General features: G+C 44.1%; 1 protein-coding gene across 5 annotated transcripts in view; it reads left to right on the forward strand.

The window, feature by feature from the left end:
- COP1 (COP1 E3 ubiquitin ligase) overlaps positions 1-21,851 on the forward strand; it is a 186,622-nt gene that overhangs the window by 47,858 nt on the left and 116,913 nt on the right. For all 5 annotated transcript variants that reach the window (XM_067532416.1, XM_067532414.1, XM_067532415.1 and 2 more), the window contains exon 11: positions 1,552-1,687. In XM_067532416.1, the coding sequence (XP_067388517.1) occupies positions 1,552-1,687 (136 nt within the window). The remainder of the gene's footprint in view (positions 1-1,551; positions 1,688-21,851) is intronic.

Here is a 21,851-nt window from a genome sequence, read left to right on the forward strand (position 1 = left end):
ATAGCCAATCCTGACAAACATCTGATTACCTGTTGCCTTCTCCCCCTTTTTAGTATAGACATTAAAATGTCACTCTTCTCATCTGCTGACTATTTTAAAATGCGGCTGGTATGTAGATTTGTGATTGATAGTCTTTCTTGATATCTGAGGGACAGGAATTTGGGAGGGTGCAGAAAGTGTTTTTTTTCCTTCCAGTACTTTCCATGGGGAATCAGTATTATGCTCTCCTTGCTTTCTTCACCACCCAAAAACATTCAGAAAGTTCTGCTAGGGTGAGCAACCCTTTCTCTTAACACCACTGATCTAACTTTGTAATGGTTCATGAAGTTCTTATTCTCAACTCTGTAAGTGTGGTGTTTGTATGTACTACTAATTGCTGCAGTCCACCCCAAAGGCTACTATAGTTGAGTGGTGGGTGAAGTATACTGTATGTACCAGCATATTGGATTGTTTGTAAACCACTTTGAGCTGAAAGATGCTATAGGTATAAGGGTGGTGATGATTGTTAGACTCAATAGATGAAATTGTTGGTACATCACTTTTTGATGCACAATACAAAAGTGAGCTTCCCCCTGCTTGGGCCAGTTTGAGAAGGCAAAGTAGAATTCTTACCAATTCAGGTGAGTATCACAAACCTGAAGGCTATAATCTCAGCCTGTTAGTGTCTGGTGTTTGATCATTTTATGAAGGCTAGCTCATGTGGGGTACTGCAATAAAAGTGCTTGCTTCTATGGGAAATCTTAAAAACAAAATGATTAATCATCTCTATTCATAGTGATTAAAGCTGTGACTCAGGAGGAATTTGGATGTCTTTTTTTTTTTATTGCTTACTATATTTTATTAATTTCTATAGTTGCCACTTTCAATTTTCCACCAGATTTTTCTGTCATTGTATTTCAAGTTGATTTAATTTTCCCTTGCCTACAAAAGGCATTTTGCATTGAATTTATAAGGCAAACATATTTGTTTTGTGGGGTTTTTCCCCCACTCTATTAGCTTTGTTGCTTTTGGAGTGATAGGGAACATTTTCTCTAATCACTTCTTTGGTGTAATAGACTGTCCCTTTAGAGCATATTGCATTAGAGAAAGGAGGAAGATGAGTACACATGTACCTCCATAGCGTATTGTAACTGTACATATTCTTAATGGTGTATAGGTTTTCTTACAGTTGCATAAATCTTTTTTTTTAAATAATGCTGATTTTCCTGGCCCAGGACCTCTGCCTTTACATAAAATTGTTCTTCCACACAAGGGAGGGCGTGTTCATGGATTGCACAGAGGAGAAGTATAATAGAGGAAAAAGTATAATCGCGTCTCCCAACATGGTATTACAGAGACTTAATTTCCACTAGATTGAATTGGATTCAGAGGCAGACACTGAAGTGGAAAGTTAGCTATTACGTTTGTGACAAGGATTCATCCCCAGATGCCTTTCTTAGGAAATGTCATGTGTCTATTTAGGCCTCAGGTTTCTTGTTTGCTGTTAAACTTTATTTACTTCCCTCTCATTCTTTCTTTTCCATCCTCAATAATTCTGTTACCTCTGTCTAGATGACAGCAGAACCACAAGCCAGCTGGATGAATTTCAGGAGTGCCTGTCCAAGTTTACTCGCTACAATTCCGTCCGACCTTTGGCAACACTGTCTTATGCTAGTGATCTCTATAATGGCTCCAGCATAGTATCCAGGTAAGAAACATGGTGCAGGTGAAATACATGATGCAATGAGGCGATTGCCAGTTAAGACTGAGAGCACTGATCTTTTTTTTTCAGTTGCAGTGTCATGCATTTGGTAAGAAGTGGCTGCAGAATCTTGTACTTGTGTCCCCACTCCCCAAAATGTGTTGTAAACTCATTGGTTGTCATTGACCTGAACCTTGGACTGCTGCCTTTGTGAATTTTACTCTAACTGGCATCTGTCAAGACGCTGGATTCAAAACCTTCACATTAATGCATTTGAATAAAACTTTAAACAGCTGTTTCTAAAGCGACTGTTAATGTTTTTGGTATATTGAAGCCACTATGTAGTCATTGTTAGCAATTCTGCCAAAGAATCTGAGTGTTGCTGTTGTGTTAACGGGCACCGGTGGGTTTAATGATGATAGTTTATAAACGGTTAAAGTGTCACTAAGCCTGAACTTTACCAAGTGTGGGGGAGGTTCTGGTTAAAATCTTCAAAATGATACAGTACTACTGAAGGAGATGATTAAATTTCTAACTATCCTCTGCTCACAGCAGGGTAATCAACTGTTGAAAAGTTAATTGGGAAATCTATCTATCCTCATACTTATACGGGTCCCTTTGCCGTAGTGTCTGAGTGCCTCACAGTCTTTAGTGTATTTATACTTACAGCACCTTTGTGAGGCAGGGAAGTGCTAATATTTCCATTTTATAGACTGAGAACTGAGTAACAGAGGTTTACTTGGCTTACCCGACATCACACAGGAAATCTATAGTATTACAGTTGAATGGATCTCCTAATTCCCAAACTAGTGCCCTAACTAGTGGACCATGCAGAGATAATCATGGAAATGTAGGGCTGGAAAGGACTTGTAGAGGTCACCTAGTCCAGCCCTCTGCACCAAGGGAACACCAAGTATACTTAGACCATCCCTGACCACAGTGTATATCTAACTTTTACTTAAAAACCTGCAATGGTTGGAATTCCAGAGCCTATCTTGGTAACCTGTTCCAGGGCTCAGATATCCTTTATAGTTAGAAGTTTTTTTTCAAAGCCAACCTAAATCTCTCTTAGTGCAGATTAAACCCATTACTATTTGTCCTACCTTCAGTGGAAATGGAGAACAATTGATCAAAATCATGCAGGATGCCACTAAGTATATCCTCCCAGTTTGATAGTGAACAGTGGATTACTACACCACAAATCTCTGACTACATTAGATCATCCTGAATATTTGTTGAAAGCCCCAGGAAACTTTAGAATTTGTGCAAATAAATCATGGTGCATTTTTACTATAAAGCATTTGAAAAAACCCATGGATCCATTCACTATGTATATATATATAATTAAACTGTATAATGGCTAAATTAGTCATAGAGATCAAAATACAATAATCACTGTGACATATGTTTAACCTGTGCTGATTGAGTTCATGCTGGTTGTAGTTAAATGCAGATGGTAATCATTCTGCAGTATAGACAGGCTTCTTTAACCACTGAGTTAGCTTGGATTGGATATTGCTTTTTTGCCTTTCCTCCTGGACATATTGCAAGAATGGTATTTTTGTGGTATTTGGTTAAAAAGTAATTGAATGGCAATAAATCTCACTATTTTCTTTGAAGGAATTGGTGAAATTCATGGTACAGTGATGATGCATTCCACATTATTAAAACTAAGATTTCTTGGGTCCCCCTTCTTCCTATTTCAGACTAGTGTTTAACTATTGCTGTTAGATCTCAATGGTTTTATCCAAGAAAATAATTCAATCTGACAATTGCATATTTTTCTACTTAGTCCCTCTGATTTAGCAAAGCATGTCAAACTTTGTTAATTTTAAGTACGTGAGTAGTCCCTTCAAAGCGGAGTTGGGCTATCAATGTGCTTAACTTTTATCATGTACTTCAATGATTTGCTGACCTAGATCCTATATTCGAGTAAATATGACCATACTGACAAAGTATGTTGCCCCATTGAAGCCCTGTTGGCTTCCAACTACCCAAGTTGTTCCTTTTTAAAATTGAAGCTGCAACCAAGAACAATATATAGCTCTTTAAAAGCCCTCGTCAGTCACCCCTACTTTCTGCCTTTTACCATCCATCTCCCTGTTCCCAGTGGATTGAATCTCTGCAATTTTGGACAAAGTCTCTCCAAAGTGGTGTATGGGCCGCATGTCTGAGAGGTGACAACTCAAGATAGTAGAAAGTGACAAGTCAGCAATGACTGAATAGGTGGGTGAAAGTAACTGATTGCCAGGGGTCTTTTTCTTAAAAAAAACAAAAAAAAACAAAACAAAAAAAAAAACCTCTCAATGATAAAGATGATGTAGGAGGGGTTGGGGAGATGTGTAGTTGAATAAGTATATCCTAATCATCTTCTCAATGCATGCTGCAAAAAGCAAATCTTGTCAATTTTTTGCAAATACTTACTATCAAGATATTTGTTTTAGGAATACAAGTCTTAAAGCAAGCAAGAATCAAGTAATTTTAATTTTTAAAAGTAAATGTTAGTCTCACTCTGGTAAATAAGATATTGATACAAAATAGGCTGTTACAAGTTGGGGGAAAAACGTTTTTGCAATGCCCTTAAAACTTTCTTTGAAATAAGCCCGTTGGCCTTAGAAAACTGCCCTCTGTGGAACTTTCTGCTTCTTTTTAAAAAGAAGGTTCTTTAAGAGCTATTAGTTTTTTGTTTCCAAAGGAGAGGACTTCCAAATAGTGTCTCCAATACTTCCAAGAATGGCAGTACATTTAAAAGTGCATAAAATTTTATTTTGTAGTGGGACAGGTAGTTATGGAGCTGGCAGTGAAGGAAAGAAAAGAGCACAGAGCACATAGCTGAAAAAATGAAATAAATAATGAACCCAGAGCAATAAAAACTTCTGATTCAGAACAAAATATCACAATAAACGATTAACAAACTATTAACAATTAACAATAGTTAGTAAACTATTAACAAAATACAAAACCAATTATAAATACGCCATGTAAATCTTTTATAAGTACATAGTTAACACAACAAAAGTTGTAGTGTAATTATTCAGGAGTAATGTAAAAATTTTAAATGTTTTTTCCATCAAAATAAATCATGAGGTGAGTCTTGGATGTATCATTGCCCATTTTGTAATAAGCGTGGAAAGTGATTGATTGAACCCAAAAGGCAAACTTCTTAAACGGCTACCTCTTTTTTGTACTTGCTCTCCCACTCCATCCCAATACCCTGTTTTGAGGTTTTACCCTCTGCACTGCGTAAGTACAGTATTCTCGTTGCGCCAGTCCTGAAGTCATCAATCCACAAGGTGGCAGTCTTTATTTACTTTGCAAGCAGTGCTGCACCAGTGTTAACCACTTGCACAAGCCTGTATCCCTACATTCCTTGATGGACATTTTTTTCTGATGGCCATGTGGTCTTTGTTAAATCACTAGTAGGATGAGAGAGGGAATTAGGTTATTTTTCTCTGAAGCAGTGAGTCCCCCACAAGTGAGAAATGTAATCCCCCTTTATTGTTTCAAAGAAATACAATTAATAGAGAGACGTGTACAATAGAAACTTGTTCAGGGCTTTACAGGGCTGGTCATCCAGTGTTGAATTTGAGAGATTTTCAACAGGAGTGTACATGTGCGCATACTGCTGTATTTATTAACCAATTTTTATGGTGGGGGGTGTGGGGGAGAGGGGGAGCTGTGATCAGGCAGTCCTGCCTTATCCTTTAGTACACATGCATCTGTAGTCTTCCCAAATATAATAAAAAGCTCTTCAAAATTTGTCTGAGCTGTAAATTTGTAATGTATTATGCCATCCACCTATGGCAGGTCAGTCACTGGGGTTTAACTTTTCTCTTCACCTACCATGGAAGTAAATAGTAGAAAGCTTTCTTTTAAAGGAGAGAATATAAACTGTTGTGTTAGCATTACTATGATTTATGTAGAAAATTGCTTCAGCATTGTCAAGCAGAGCTCTTGAAAAAATAATATGGCAGAGCCTTTTATAATTTAAAAAGACTGTGCACAGAAAAATCCAAAAAGTGAACTACAGTCCAGACCTCAGTTACCTGAAACACGATTAGCTAAAGGCTAGGTATGATCCTCATGGTTGACTAGCACTTGGATCTGATGGTGATGTTGGTCCTGCAGAGCTGCAAGCCTTTGGGGAATGCGTCAGGAGCTCCTCACAGACTTCAGTCTGCTGGGCTGGCTTCCTGATTGTCTGAAAAGTTTTGGGTAGCCTTTTGAGACCAATGGGTAATCAAGGCTGTAATTCACAATGTGTGTGGTTAGTTAATAAGTTGTAAAAGATTCCTAATAAGTTGTCCCTGGCCCCTGAAACCTAATTTGTCTGGTACAATAAGTCTTGAGAAAGGGTTTTTTTAAAAGCCTTTTGGATCTTGCTTTTTGCCACAATAACAGCACTGAAGTTAGCTCTGTTTTTTTTTTTTTATTATGTCAAAATAGTGGAGGGATTTGAGATACGTTAGCATTCAAATACAATTATTCTACTATTTCATGATCATATTTCTGGCCTTGTAAAATCTGGCCCAGTTTTGAACTCTTGAGTATAATGTATTGAAACCCTCTTAAAGTAGACTAAAAGAACAAATCTGTTAAGAGTAATGTTTCCTTCTATTCACTGAATCATTTCCATTCCCCATCTTTTTTTATTCTGGGCTAAACTTGTTTTTCCATGTAAATTCTGGGTACCTTAGAGCCACCTCAGTAAGGCACTCTGCAGTATTGTGTGTCCTGCCCAGTAAGTCTGGTTAGTCTAGTGGTCCCCAAACTTTTCACACTGCATACACCTACCCTCTTACTTCTGTCTGTGCCCCCAACTGGGGCTGGGAGTGGGGCCGCAGTCAGGGCCAGGGGCTGTGGCATGGTGGTGGGGGCTTCCCCGCTGGGAGTCCCCCACAATGTTCCTCCATGTCCCCCAAAGAGGTGTGCCTCACACTTTGAAGATCTCTGTGTTAGTCTCTGCTGAACTGATGTACCAAAGACTTGAGACCTAGCAACACTTCTACCTCTGGTATGGTTAAAATAAATGAAAGAAAACCCTTCACAGGATTGAAGTATCTGATATTTCTTTCTGGGAACATGAGAAATGAGTGGTGTGATCTTTTCTTTCTATTGTATGTTAAAGCAATAACTTTTTTAAATGCATTTTTATTAAAGTAGCAGTTTTACAGTTTAGATCAGTTTCTTCTGCTTGTGAGGGTCATTCACACAGCAAGAGGAAAAGAAACACTTAAAATAGGTAAAGGTGACTGAAACTGCAAAAATTGTGAGGAGATTTGGTGACTTACTTTACGTTTAGTGTTCCTTTTATAATACCTTATTTCTCATGAGGCTAATTTGCTGATGCCTATATACCAGATTGGTTATCTAAGATAGAAATGGGTTTTCATTTAATCAAAATGGACTATATTTACTGAGCTTTTGTTTTCTTCTTTTATTCCATCATGAGTGGAGAGTTGATAAGTCCCTTAAAATATTGTGGGCTGGATCCTGGTGGGCAGAGGTTAAGGATGGTGAGTACTCAGGAAAGAACTGTATGTTTGTCATTCTAGAGCGCTGAATTGAGGGCAGTCTCATAGTTTATATACACTGAAGTACCAGGATTGGTTCTGCAGCACAGCACCAATAAACAATTGAGACCTACAAAGAACATTTTGGCTGGTATCTCAAATCTTGATTGGAAAAAACAATCTTATAATGATTTTGTTGACACTGCATATGAGGTACCACGATGAGTCAGAAAATTGTCCTTGCACTTTGAGAGAGCTTTAATTTTTAGGAACAAAATTTCAGTTATATGAAATTGGGAAGTTAATAAATGAAAGCTACAGAACCACCACTGGGACCTTATTTCCTAGTAATTCTAGAATATCTGGTAATTCTCAGATCCATTTCCTATTAAGCTCTTAATACTTCAAAACTGTCTATTTGCAGATAATTAGATGTTTTCTAATTTAAGTTTAATTTGTAGATTTAAATCAGGATATTAAGGAAGTTGGTGGGCTCTTGACATTGGGAGAGGCCCAATGGTGTGTACGGAGCAGTTTCTCTCAAGTTGTGAGGTAGGAAATCCGGGAGAAGGTTTGAGCTGATCATAATATTATTTTATTGTTTTCTGTATTAATAACGCCAAACCCCAGGATGGGTCCAGTTTGGAGTTTGTGTAGAGCAAGTTGGGGAAAGCCACATATTCACACTTCCTAACCCAGGGAGAAACCATTAAAATTCATTCAAGAAACGGCAAAGTTGGGTCAATCTGTTTATCTGAAATTGATGGGTGATGCAAAGGGTATGAGGTAATGGCTTGATCATTTTTCTAAAACACCTTGAGATGTGTGTAGCATGTAAAATGCTGTGTCAAAAACATTCGGAATAAATACTGTCAAAATAAAATAATCTCAGATAGCAATCAGACTGAAGATGGAATTTTAACGTCATTCAGTCAGTGCTAACTAGCATGACCAGAAGCAGTAACTATTTCCAGTTGAATCTCCTGGCTTTTCTAGACTGCACAGCTGTAGTGTATGGCTTCTCTGAATTCTGATACTTATGAAAGTTAGATTGATAGTACTAGTTACAACTCTGGCATTGTAGAGGCTTCCCCCACAGAGCTCATTTAATGTACCTCAGTCCTGTGCTCCCTTTGTTAATTCTAATCCTAGGTTTCTTCTGAGCAGAGCCTTCCAGCTGTGATGAATACCTTCTTGGCACAACAAAAAATGTGGTAGTTTATCAAGCTTGGTATTAAACTTTCAGATTTAAATTTATAATTTTTAATCTGGCATCTGTTATCACAATAGTTCTGTGATCCTCAGTCTCTGCTAGGCTTCTGGAACCCCTTTTTTCTTGGGGGGGGGGAGCACTCCATCCCCTCAAACTGTCTCCCCAGAACCTGTTCACTTTGAGTTGTGGGGGATGGGACTGTGGTACTCCCAGTCCCTGAACGTATTTCCCAAACTTGACTTAAAAGGAAAAATTAATCACTGTTGGCAATTGAATTTCCACCTGCATACAATGCTACTTTCAGGCAAAATCTGTAAAGTGTCTCCATAGCTGCTGGCAACCCTGTTTTCTCCTGAAGAGATGTTGTTGAGAGAAATGAAAGGGACTCTTTTTTTTTTAAAAATGTGGGTAGGGTATCCAAAATATTACAGCAGACCAGATTGTTTGGCATTAACTTCAAACTACATTTAACCATTTACTTTACTTTTTTAGTTAAATTTTCTCTTACCTTTCTTAAGGGGGGGGAAAATAAATCCTGAAGAAAAATCTTATTAACTTGCATAATAGTCCTTTTCAGTGACTTTGGATCAGTTTACTTCTATATATCTGCCATACAAACCTGGGATTGTTGTCATCTGATCTTCAGCATGCAAAACAGCATCTTCTAGTAGTAAACTGGCTTTTTATCAATACGTTCTGTGTTCAGTTGCTTGCAAAATTCATTAGTTTCCCTAAGGTTTTCTCATCATTAGTGCTAATTAAGCAAGGTTCTATGGAATGCATATATAAATAAAACTAATTAAATAAACCAGAGTTTCTCAAATCATAGTCTAGAGACACCCTTCCGTCCCCCCCCCCCCCCCCCCAAAAAAAAAAAAAAAAAATCAAGATCTCCATTGTCTAGATTTTTCTAGAGTGGGTTGTCCATTTTGTGGAGGTTAGGTCCAGTTTTTCCCCTTCAAACTAGAGAAGTAGTCCTGCTTCAGAAAACTTAACTACTGCAGCAGTCATAGCTAGTTAGAAAATGAGTTGTGCTGTACTAAGTTACAAAGGAATAATTTCCTTTTATTCTGGTGATAACATAAACCCACAAAAGTATAACTTTTGGCTTTGGCCTCCAGAACTCTGAGATGGAACTAAACCCATGAAATACACTGAATCCATTTGAAGATGTTTTTAAAAGACTGTACATTGTGGATTGGAAGCATTGCTAGAGCAACCTTTATTAGAAATGATGGTATTGCATTGTGCATGAAATTAAAATAATTTTTTTATACAAGCAGGATTAGAATTAGGTCAGATCACACTGGATTGACAACCTGGTACTTTTTTTTAAGTTGTCGTATTCCTCTCCTAAACTGGAGAAAAATAGGTCTGTTGCTATTATGGTTGTGAAGATATTGTTGAAAATGTCATCAGAGCGTACCAGTGCAATGATGTCTGCTGAGTTGGCAGAGAGCCTGAAACAATAGCTTTGAGTTATGAATTGCCTCTTATCTCCACGGAGTGTTCTCTTAAATGGCTAGTGGTGATAGGTATGAAAATAATGTTGACTATTTCATAGCTGATCACAGCAAGTAAGAAAGGAGAGGCATAATCGTAATATGAAGATCTAAGCAGGCTAGAGAATATATGGGGATTTTTGAGGGGGAGAGGGTTTCCCCTCCAATCTGATGTGTGGAGCCAAAAAGTCAGATGAAGAGTGGAGTTGGGAGAATGGGGATAGTAGCATCTGAGCCTCACTGAAACAGGAGCCAATTCTGCAAAATCTAGTGCGGCATCCAAACTCAATTAACCCAGCAGTGCCCATGGCCAGTTTAAGGGGCACCTTCACATGAAGATATCCCATGGCCTATTGACTAGAAATTTATTTGTGTGATTAGTGCTTTTCTCAATGTTGAATCTTTGAACTCTTCTCCTGGAATTGTGGTGCAATTCATCCTGTTATGCATGGGAAAATGTGTCCAGAGTTTTCTAGCAGAACTGTCTCCATGAGATTCATTGCATATATCTTAATCAGTAGTAATCGCCACTTTGGGGACCAAAGGCTTCCATGATTATGAGAAGATAGTTTTGTTCTTGCCTATAAATATATTTTAATTACTTAGTCTTGAATAATTGTTTTAATGAGTCTTTTGAAATATATTTACCAGAATGCTTATGAAACTGAGATTTTGGAATAAACTTTAAACGAATGTAATACAGCCTCTCTTTCCAAATTGGGGTCTTACGTCTTAGAGAGTGATGAGTTATAGCCTATGTTTCAAGAAGTGTGGTTTACTATGTAATTGGCATAGTCATATGTTATACTTCCCTAACTATTAGCTAAGTGATTACTTACGCCAGAGCTACAAGTGAGCAGCAGACTCTGAATTGTAGTCTGTTTTTACTAACACCTCTTAAGTTTGAGCTAAAGTTTAATTTTGCATGTCTTATGGGTATCATCCTAACAGTTAAAAGTTGAGTAGTGGTTTCTACAAAAAAAAAAAAAAAAAAAAAGACCCCTTGTTTTCTGCCAGTCATAATTTTAGCAAAAACAATGGTTTCAGAATGAAATTTTATGTGCCTTGTCTCAGTAAGTTTTATTTTTTGTTTGACAAATGTAGATAGATTTTTGAATCAATGAAATGCAAAATATGATCCTCTTAATTGTGGCTTTGAATGCATGAATATGACTGTTTTTAAAACCTGTAACTCTGAATGCCAGTATACACTTTGAGTCATCATTACTTGACCTTAGAATTAAAAATCTGTTTAAAAATGAGCCTGTGCTGTTGATTTCCTTACTGTGACTAGTATCTGTTACTAATGTCAGTCCCAGATGTTGAACAGTTCATTGTGGTGGTCATTTTGGGTTGTAACTCTGGTTGTTCTTGTTCATTGTGAAAACACTTTTATGCACTCTTCATGTTTATATTGTTCAAATTCACATAATGCATACTGCCAAATCATCTGAGGCACTAATTTGCAAGAGCAGATGAGGCCATATGGCAGAATTGTGGAGTGGATCTTAGTGTGCTCTATATAGTGGGTGGTAGTTTAAATGGTGGTTGTGGATGCTACTTCATTTGAGTTCATTTGGGACCTGATCTGCATTCCTTGAACACTTGAACTGAGTTCAGAGGGAACACTTTGTGTTTTCCAGAAGTAAACAGCTGTCATTTTCTATATATTTGTACAGCACCTAGCACAACAGGGGGGCTGACTGGTTGGCCTGTAGGCACTACTGCAATATAAATGTTAAGTAACATTAACATAATAGAGTTGAGAATTGCCTATATTTACTGAGTGAATTTGTCCTGTGGTGCAGAGAGCCTGTATTACACTCCCACAGTACTTTAGGTCCTGCATATGGGTTGCCAAAGGGTAAAGTGCACAGAACAGCAGTGTATCTTACATGCACTACCGAAGACGCACCTTTTCCCTGCAATATTGTAGACTCTTACTTTTCATGAGGAAGGAAGGTTCTCTCTTCGAGTGATTGCTCATATCCATTCCAATGTAGGTGAGCGTGCACCCCATGCACTGGTTCCCGGAACGTTGTTGCCCTTAGCAAGCCCCATAGGGTCGGCTCAGGTGCCCCCTGGAGTACCACGCTCATGCTGCGGTACATAGGGTGCCGCCGACCCTGTGGGTCCTCAGTTCCTTCTTGTCGCCCGTTGACGGTAGCTGCAACGTCTGCCCCTTGCTTTCCAAGCAAGCAGCAATCCCTGTAGTTATTCTAGTGTTAGTTGTTAGAGTTTGTTTGGTTAAGTACAGTATTTAGTGCATAGTTAGCGATAGAATCTTGCCCTTCGGGGCTTTACGTTGAGCCATGCCCGTCTCGACCGGTTTTAAGGCCTGTGCAGCCTGCAGCAAGGCTTTTCCTATCAGCGACCCCCATGACCGCTGCCTTCATTGCCTTGGGGAGCAGCATCGGAGGGATAAGTGTCGTATCTGCAAGGCTTTCAAGCCTCGCACCCAGAAGGAGCGGGACACACGCCTGAAAGCAGCTCTCATGGAGTCCGAGCTCTGTCCAGACTCGGAACTGTCTCACTCCCCCACGGCACCGAGCGTATCGTTAGTGTGCAGCACACCGCTGGCATCGGGACAGTCGATACAGCAGCCGGTGGTGCCGAAGAAGAAGCAGCAGCAAGGTGCCACACACATGAACTCCCCCGTGCCACTGGTACCGCCCGGGGTAACACAGGAGATGCCCCAGCCACGTGCCGTTGAGTGCTCCGGCACCAGCATCTCCCCGCAGGGAGCCCTCCCCCAACTCCTGAGGGTGGGGGAGTGCCCCTGCAAGGGCCGTCGATGCCCGAGGCATTCGCTGCGGCACGAGCCGTCATGGGCATGCCCATGCCTCCGTCCCTCCCTCGGCCGAGGGCTCGGGGACCGTCGTCTAGGGGCAAACCCACGCTGGGTGGCCCTCATGGGTGGCGGAGACAGGAGTCGAGGTCTCCCCCCAGACGATCGAGTAGGGTCGAGAGTTTGGGCTCCCCTCCGAGCTCGGACACTGCGTCATTGAGCCCCGCGGCACCGAGGGCGGTCTCGAGGTTCTACAGCGGGACAACGTCGTCCAAGCCCCACCTTGCCCAGAGCTCGATCTTTGGGATCCTGGCACCGTTCCCGTTCCTGAGAGAGCACCCCGGCATGGATCCTGGCGGCCGAGAAACGAGACACCCGGCGCCGGTCCCAATCCCCAGGGTATAGTCTGGCACCAACTGCTCGTCGCGCCTGGCACCACTCCCGCTCCTTAGAGGCTGACAGAGGAGCACGGCACCGCTCCCGATCCTCAACCTTAAGCCCGGTGCCGGGCCTGGCACTGAAGGAGCCCCCGGCACCGAAGGAGCCCTCGACACCGCTCCCACTCCGCAGAGTCCAGGAGGGGGCGCACTCCAGAGGGTTGGCACCGCTCTCGGTCCCCAAGGAAGCACCAGTACAAGACCTCGGCGCCCAGGCCCCGGTCCAGTTCCTCCAGCCACTCGCCTCACCACTGGCACTGCTGGCACCGCTGAGACCACTCATCCTCGTCCTGGAGTGGGTCATCGGGGAGGGCCAGCAGAGACCACAAGTCCCGACGGCACCGGTCCCGTAGCTCGGGGTGTTGGGTGCACAGGGTTCCTCCCTATATGGCACCCGGACCGGTCCCAGCTTGGGCCCAAGGTCCCTGGGAATGGCCTTACTGGGGGCCCTGGGGTTCTCAAACGGCCCACGGTACGGTGTCAGTCCCTTCTTTGCCAGTCATACCGCCGCGCCCCCCCCCCAGGCCGGCCGGACAAGGGCCTTTCCTCTGAGGAGGAATCCGACCCTCAGGAGGGTCCCTCTACAGGGCCCCTCCCGCAGTCATCGTCCTCTTCCCCGGACGATGCAGCCGCCAGGGATAGGAGAGTTCCGCTCCCTGATTTTAAAGCTCATCAGGAGCTTCTTAAGAGGGTGGCGGACAATTGAAACCTGGAGCTAAAAGAGCTCTCCAAAGAGGAGGACCCCCTCTTCAGGGTCTCAGGATCAGCGGGACTGTCCAGGGTCTCCCTCCCGGTCCACGAGCAGGTTCTAAAGCGAGTTAAGGCCCTATGGCAAACCCCTGCCTCGGTGGCCCCCACCTCCAAGGGCACTGAGCGTAAATACTATGTCCCTGCAGAGGAGTTTGAATACCTGTATAACCATCCTGCCCCGGGGTCACTGGTTGTGGAGGCTGCCAACCAGTGTGATAGACAGGGCACCCAAGCTAATACCCCCAAGAACAAGGACAACAAAAAGCTTGACTTGTTCGGCAGGAAGGTTTACTCCACAGGGGCATTGCAACTCAGGATAGCCAACCACCAGGCTTTCCTTGGACGATACAACTTGAATCTCTGGTCCTCCCTCCAAAGATTCTTGCAGGGGTGGTCTCAGGACCAGGCAGAGGATTTTGCCACCCTTATCCAGGAGGGCTCGACAGTGGCAACAGCAGCCCTCCAGTCCGCCAGCGATGCTGCAGATGCCGCTGGTAGAGCTATGGCATCTGGCATTATGAGACGCTGCTCCTGGCTCCAGTCCCCATGGTTGTCACAGGAGGTCCAGCAGGTAATCCAGGAGCTGCCTTTTGACTGTGCTTTCCTCTTCTCAGATCGCACAGACGAAAAACTACACGCCCTGAAGGACTCCAGGGCCGCCCTGAAGTCACTGGGGTTGTATACGCCGCAACCCTCAAGACGCCAGGTGCGCCCATGTCCCCAGCATCCGCCCCAACAGGCACAGAGACCGCCTTCCTAACCCCCTCAACGCAGGAGGGGTTGGGATAGGTATAGGGCTCCCAACCGCTGGGACCGCCAAGGCCCTTGGGGGGGGGGGAGGTCCACAGCAAGGGCCCTCTAAGGGCAACAATAAAAAACAATTTTGATGGGACGCTCGAGGGTGGCACCTCCCCCATCCCCCTGGATCAAAACCTTCCTTTCCTGAACAGACTGAGACCATACCTTGCCGAGTGGCGGAGCATTACCTCAGACCGCTGGGTCCTGAGCGTAGTGCGCAGAGGTTTATGCCCTGCAACTCTCCCCCTTCCCCGTCCCTCTTCAAGGACCCCTCTCACGAGCATCTCCTCATCCAGGAGGTGAATTCTCTTCTCCTACTCGGAGCGGTGGAAGAGGTTCCTCTTCAGGAAAGGGGTTCTACTCCCATTATTTCCTCATCCCCAAGGCAAAGGGTGGGCCTGAGGCCCATTTTGGACCTCCGACGTCTGAAGAGGTTCATCAGGCGTCTCAGATGCCGTGTGGTCTCTCTAGTCTCTATCATTCCTGCTCTCGATCCAGGGGACTGGTATGCTGCCCTCGACCTAAAGGACGTGTATTTCCACATTACTATCCTCCCCGGTCACAGAAGGTTCCTCCGGTTTGTGGTAGCTGGCTGCCACTACCAGTTTTCGGCCCTGCTGTTTGGCCTTTCGTCTGCCCCAGGGTCTTTACAAAATGTATAGCAGTGGTAGTGGCCCACCTGCGCCACAGAGGGGTTCAAATTTTCCCCTACCTGGACGACTGGCTGATCCGGGGCAAGTCCAGGGCCTGTGTGAGGAGCAGCCTGGCACTCACCTGTGCCACATGCACCAGACTAGGGCTGCTCATCAACGAGCAGAAGTCCATCCTCACCCCAGTGCAGCACATAGACTTCATTGTGGGCCACTCAAGTTCTGTCCTCCCTGGATTGGTGGAGGGACCCAGGGGAGGTATTGAGGGGTGTTCCCTTCAGAGAACTGACGCCCTCGATAACTCTGATCATGAACGCCTCGGATGTGGGTTGGGGGGCCCACATCAGCAGCGACCTCAGAACCCAGGGGCTTTGGTCGGCGCAGGAGCAGGGTCTCCACATCAACATTCGGGAGCTCAGGGAAGTCCGTCTGGCCTGCAAAGTCCCCCTCAGATTCCTGAGGGGCAGGATGGTACAAGTCCTGACAGACAACATGGCGGCCATGTTTTATATCAACAAGTGGGGGGGGCGCTCCTCGGACCTTTGCCAGGAGGCTATTCAAATTTGGGACTTTGCGGTGAGGCACGACTTCCACTTACCTGCCTCTCACCTCCTGGGGTCAGGAATGACGAGGCGGACTGCCTCAGCAGGTCGTTTCTACCTCGCCACGACTGGTCTGTGCACCCGGAGGTGGTGACTTCCATTTTCCGCAGGTAGGGTGTTCCCCAGCTGGACTTGTTCGCGTCATCCTGGAACAAGAAGTGCCCAAGGTTCTGCTCGCTCCGGGGCTGCGAGCAGGGCTCCATTTCTGACGTGTTCCTTATAGACTGAACGGGGACCCTGATGTACACGTTTCCCCCCATTCTGCTGCTGCCCAAGGCCCTCTTGAAGATCAAGTGGGACAAAGCGGACATCATTCTGGTCGCCCCAGCATGGCCGAGACAGCATTGGTTCAGCATCATGCTGGACATGTCCATCACCATGCCGATCCCGCTCCCGAGGCGCTACAATCTGCTCTCACAGGACCAGGGTCGCCTGTTGCACCCGGACCTGGACTTCCTCCACCTGACAGCATGGAGACTCTGTGGCTGACGGAGGGAGAGAGAGCCGGCTTGGTGCAGGTCCAACAGGTTCTGCTGGGTAGCAGAAAACCTTCCACTCAGGTGGTGTACCGAGCCAAGTGGAAGCGCTTTACCTGTTGGGTGGAGTCCCGGGGTATCCCACTGTGCCGTTCGCCCATACAGGCGATATTGGAGTACCTGCTCCACCTGAAGCGGCAAGGCTTGGCCCTGGCCTCCCTGAAGATGCACCTGGCGGCCATCTCGGCCTTCCACCAGCCGTTGGAGGGGAGGTTGCTGTTCTCGCACCCGATGTGTCTCAGGTTCCTCAAAGGGTTGGAGAGGCTGTATCCGTAGGTCCGTGACCCGATGCCTCCCTGGGATTTGAACCTGGTCCTCTCCACACTGACGGGACCCCTCCTTTGAGCCTATGGCTACATGCCCACTGCTTGTCCTCTCGTGGAAGGTAGCCTTCCTGGTGACCATTACATCGGCTAGGAGGGTCTCTGAGATTAGGGCCTTGACCTCGGAACCCCCCATACTGTCTTCTACAAAGACAAGGTGCGACTGAGACCCCACCTGGCCTTCCTGCCTAAGGTGGTGTCTCAGTTTCACTATAAGCAGGATATCTTTCTCCCCGTGTTCTTTCCTAAACCGCACGGTTCGGAGGAGGAGCAGAGATGGCACTCGCTGGACGTCAGACGAGCCCTGGCCTACTACACTGAGCAGACCAGGCCATTCCGGAAGTCAACGCAGCTGTTTGTGGCAGTGGCGGACCGGATGAAGGATTCACCTGTCTCCACCCAGCGCATCTCCACCTGGATCACTGCCTGCATTAGGATCTGCTACAAGCAGGCGAAGGTGCCGCTTCCGGGCACTGTGACGGCGCACTCAACTAGAGCCCAGGCCTCATCTGCGGCGTTCCTGGAAGGAGTGTCCCTGCAGGACATCTGCAGAGCAGCGACCTGGTCGTCAGTCCACACCTTCACGTCCCACTACGCCATCGTGCAGCAGGCGAGAGAGGACGCAGGATTCGGCAGAGCAGTACTGGTGATAGCAGCTCAACGCTGACTCCTACCTACCTCCAAGGTATGGCTATTTAATCACCTATAATGGAATGGATATGAGCAATCATTCGAAGAGAGAAAACAGGGTTACTTACCAGTAACTGTTGTTCTTCAAGATGTGTTGCTCATATCCATTCCACACCCACCCTCCGTCCCCCCTGTTGGAGTTGGCAGAAAGAAGGGACTGAGGGCCCGCAGGGTCGGCGGCGCCCTATGTACCATGGCATGAGCATGGTACTCCAGGGGGCGCCTGAGCCGACCCTACGGCGCTTGTTAAGGGCAAAAAAGTTCCAGGAACCAGCGCACGGGACGCGCACTCACCTATATTGGAATGGATATGAGCAAAAACATCTTGAAGAACAACAGTTACTGGTAAGTAACCCTGTTTTGTTTTATGTGGGATTTGATTTTATTTTTTTCTGCCGTTGTAACCTTTTGGCTTTTATGTTGCTGGGGGGTTCCGAGCATTCCATCTCTAGGATAACTTCTGTTTGTAATTCATAAACTAGCTTTCCTTGGTTTATGGGAACACAAGACTCCATCCCATATTTTTCGCATATTTGTGTTTTTTATTAATGTATTTATAATGCTAACAAGTGTAGAAAAATAATTTATTTTTCCTTAGAAAAACATAATACTTGTATGAAAAGTTCCAGAGGGGTAGCCATGTTAGTCTGTACATACCAAAAACGAGAGTCCTGTAGCACTTTAAAGACTAACAAATTTAATTTTTGCAGGCATAAGCTTTCATGGGCTGTAACCCACTTCGTCAGATGTAAGGAATAGAAATCAGAGAGGGGGCGGGGGGTGTCTCTCTCTCTCTCTCTCTCTCTCTCTCTCTCTCTCTCTCTCTCTCTCTCTCTCTCTCAGGGTAAGGAACAACAATAGGGAAGTTTAGGTATGAGCAAAGTCCATTCAGTTAGAGTAGTTGAGGCTTATTCACAACCATTGATTAGGAGGTGAGAATGTGTGAACAGTGACAATTACTTCTTGTAATGAGGGAACCATTCCAAGTCTCTATTAAGACCAGTTTAATTGTCGGGTTTGCATATGAGTTCCAGTTCTGCAGTTTCTCTTTGAAGTCTGTTTTTGAAGTTTTTTTGTAGAAGTGTAGCAACTTTCAAGTCAGCTACAGAGTGTCCTGGGAGATTGAAGTGCTCTCCGACTGGTTTATGGATGTTGCCATTTTTTACGTCTGAATTGTGTCCATTTATTCTTTTGAGTAGTGACAGTCCAGTTTGGCCAATGTACATGGCAGAATGGCATTGCTGGCACATGATGGCATATATTACATTAGTAGATGTGCAGGTGAATGAGCTCCTTATAGTGTGGCTGATGTGGTTAGGACCTGTGATGGTGTCACTAGAGTCGATGTGTGGGCAGAGCTGGCAATGAGATTTGTTGCAGGGGTATGTTCCTGGGTTGTTAGTGTTCTTGTATGCTGGTGAATATTTGCTTCAGGTTGGGGGGCTATCTGTAAGCAAGGATAGATCTGCCTCCCACAGCTTGAGCAAGTGAGGGATCATCTGCTAGGATAGGTTGTAGATCCTTAATGATGTGCTGGAGAGATTTTAGCTGGGGGCTATAGGTGATGGCCAGTAGTGTTCTGTTGTTTTCTTTGTTGGGTCTGTCCTGTAGTAGGTGACTTCTGGGTACCCGTCTGGCTCTGTCAATTTATTTCTTCACTTCTCCAGGTGGGTATTGTAGTTTTAGGAATGTTTTATGGAGGTCCTGTAGGTGTTTGTCTCCGTCTAAGGGATCAGAGCAAATCCGGTTGTATCTTAAGGCTTGGCTGTAGACAATGGATCTTGTAATGTGTCCAGGGTGAATGCTGGAGGCATGAAGATAGGTATTGCGGTCAGTTGGTTTTCGGTATAGGGTGGTATTAATGTGACCATTCTTTATTTGTATTGTTGTGTCCAGGAAGTGGATTTCTTGTGTGGACTGGTTCATGCTGAGATTGATGGTGGGGTGGAAATTGGTGGAATTCTTTGAGGGACTCTTTCCTGTGGGTCCAGATGATGAAAATGTCATCAATGTAGCGTAGGTAAAGGAGAGGTACTTGGGGACAAGTGTTGAGGAAGCGTTCTAGGTCAGCCATAAAAAAATTGGCATACTGTGGGGCCATGCGGGGGTGCCCATAGCTGTGCCACTGACTTGGAGGTATAGATTGGCTCCAAATCTGAAGTAGTTGTGGGTCAGGACAAAGTCACAAAGTTCAGCTGTGAGGTGTGACATATGATCATCGGGGAAAGTGTTTTTGATGGCTTGAAGTCCATCTGTATGTGGAATGTTGGTGTAGAGAGCTTCTACATCCATAGTGGCTAAGGTGGTGTTTTCTGGGAGATCACTGATGGATTGTAGTTTTCTCAGGAAGTCAGTGGTATCACGAAGATAGCGAGGAGTGCTGGTGGCATAGGGCCTGAAGAGAGAATCCATATAGCCTGACGGCACTCTCACAACAGGATTAATACTTGTATGGTACCACAAGGGCCTAGCTGAAGGAGATGCTCCCTTGCACTTGATTCTCCATAATGTTTTCCCTTAGCTTCTAGCTTTGTAATTGCTATCAACTTTGCGGGTTAAGTCAGTTACTTAGGAAGCAGTTAAAACTCTGATGCAGATCTTCAGTCACTTCTCTATATTACCAATACTTTTGAAGGCACATTTGATTCTTTTGATGTTAAATTCAAATTTTAACTAATAATTTCCCAGATTGAAATTTAGCTGGAAACAATAAAGAAACTTCTGTATAAAGGGAATGTATTGATTTAAGAATGGGAGAATAGTATTAGGTTGCTAACCAATGTTGTAATTAAAGATAATCCCGTTACACTGGAAAATAAGGAATCAAGAAAACTTCAGAAAGCATCTAATATCCACATACTGAGTCTGCCATTGACATGTAGGAGGAGAGCCAACTAATTTTTTTTTATTGCAGTCATTATATTATTTGTTAGACTTCAATCCTTTCCTCCGGACATCAAAAATCCTCAGAATACCCCAAAGAGGTTCTGTATTTAAATCGTCATACAAATCTTTGTTGGCCAAGATTTTTTTTTAAAAAGGCTTAAAGTTAGGCTCCTGGCTCCTTAATTAACAATTTTTAACAGTCTTGGGTGTGGTGTTTATATCTGTGATGGGGAGCAAGTGTTGCAGCTAGTCTGAAAAAATAATGAAAACTTTAGGTATAATAGAGCTACCCATACTGCTACCGCACTTCATTTCTCTGCTCCTGTTCTCTTCCCTGCCAGTCTTGGACTGATTCATTTAAAAGCATTCTGGGTTTTTTTTACTTGAGGGCGGTGGGAGTGGAGGTTGGTTTTCCACATTAAGAATAGGGAAAGTAGCAGAATAAGAGTTCTGATGTCACTGCAACATATTCTTCTCTCTTCTGCCCTCTCTCGTGCCACCTAGACACTGGGCTTTGCTGGTGCTTTCTGTGGCTATAGTTGCTCATAAATGAGCTTCATTTCCTTTTCTGCATCTGAGCTAGCAACAGTGCATAAGTTTCACTCTCCTTTTGTCCAAAGTGGAAAGTACCTATCTTGTCTGTTCAGTGGGTTGTGAGAAATGAGTTTGATCTGTCCAGTTCCCAAGTGAACAGATGTTTCAACTGACATCACTTCAACAATTTGCACTAATTGGCAGTTCCAGTAGAGAGGCTAATGAGTGGGTATGGAGCCCAAAACGACCTGCTCATCTCTAGAGGTGGTCCTTTCAAGCTAGTGTTGAAGTGCGTTAGTGGGTTGTGTGGAAAAAGACTGCATCTTTCTGTTTCTGGTCTGGTGATATATAGAGGATTTCAATCTCCAGGGCTGTCAGTCTAGCACCTTGCACCAGCATTAATGTCACTTAAAATAGTCATTTACCAAAGCCAAATTTTTCTATCGTTATAATAAGACACAACAGGCTGTAGGGCAGTGTTGATTGATGAACTTATGGCTCACAGTGCACCTGAGGTAATCATTAATCAGCTGTATCGTATGGTCTGTTGTCTTACTGCTTAATCACTGGACTGGCCTTTTTGACATAGTACAGTTTGTTTCCGACTGCTTGATTACACCTATCCATTGTTCAAATAGATTTATTTCATCTGTAGAAATACATTTTATATGTGCAACCGAAACATGTCACCCCCCCCGCCTCCTCCAAAGGTTAATCCAATGGTGGTTTAAAAACAGTATGTAGAACTGTTATAGCTCCTAGGATTTTTTTTTCCTGTAGCTAAACTATGCACAAGTGAGAATTTATATTAAAACAGAACATACTACAAATAACTGAAAGGTATACTCTCAAACTAGTTAGATACACATGGGCCTTGCCTGGACTAGCTACGTTTTAGAAGATCTTACTTTTTGCTTGGGCTCTGTGGTGTAACACACGCTTTTTTAA

Source organism: Emydura macquarii, unplaced genomic scaffold (genome assembly GCF_026122565.2).
Source record: "Emydura macquarii macquarii isolate MOO-44397 ecotype Brisbane River unplaced genomic scaffold, CSIRO-AGI_Emac_v2 contig_3287, whole genome shotgun sequence".
In the NCBI taxonomy this organism is placed as follows: domain Eukaryota; kingdom Metazoa; phylum Chordata; order Testudines; family Chelidae; genus Emydura; species Emydura macquarii.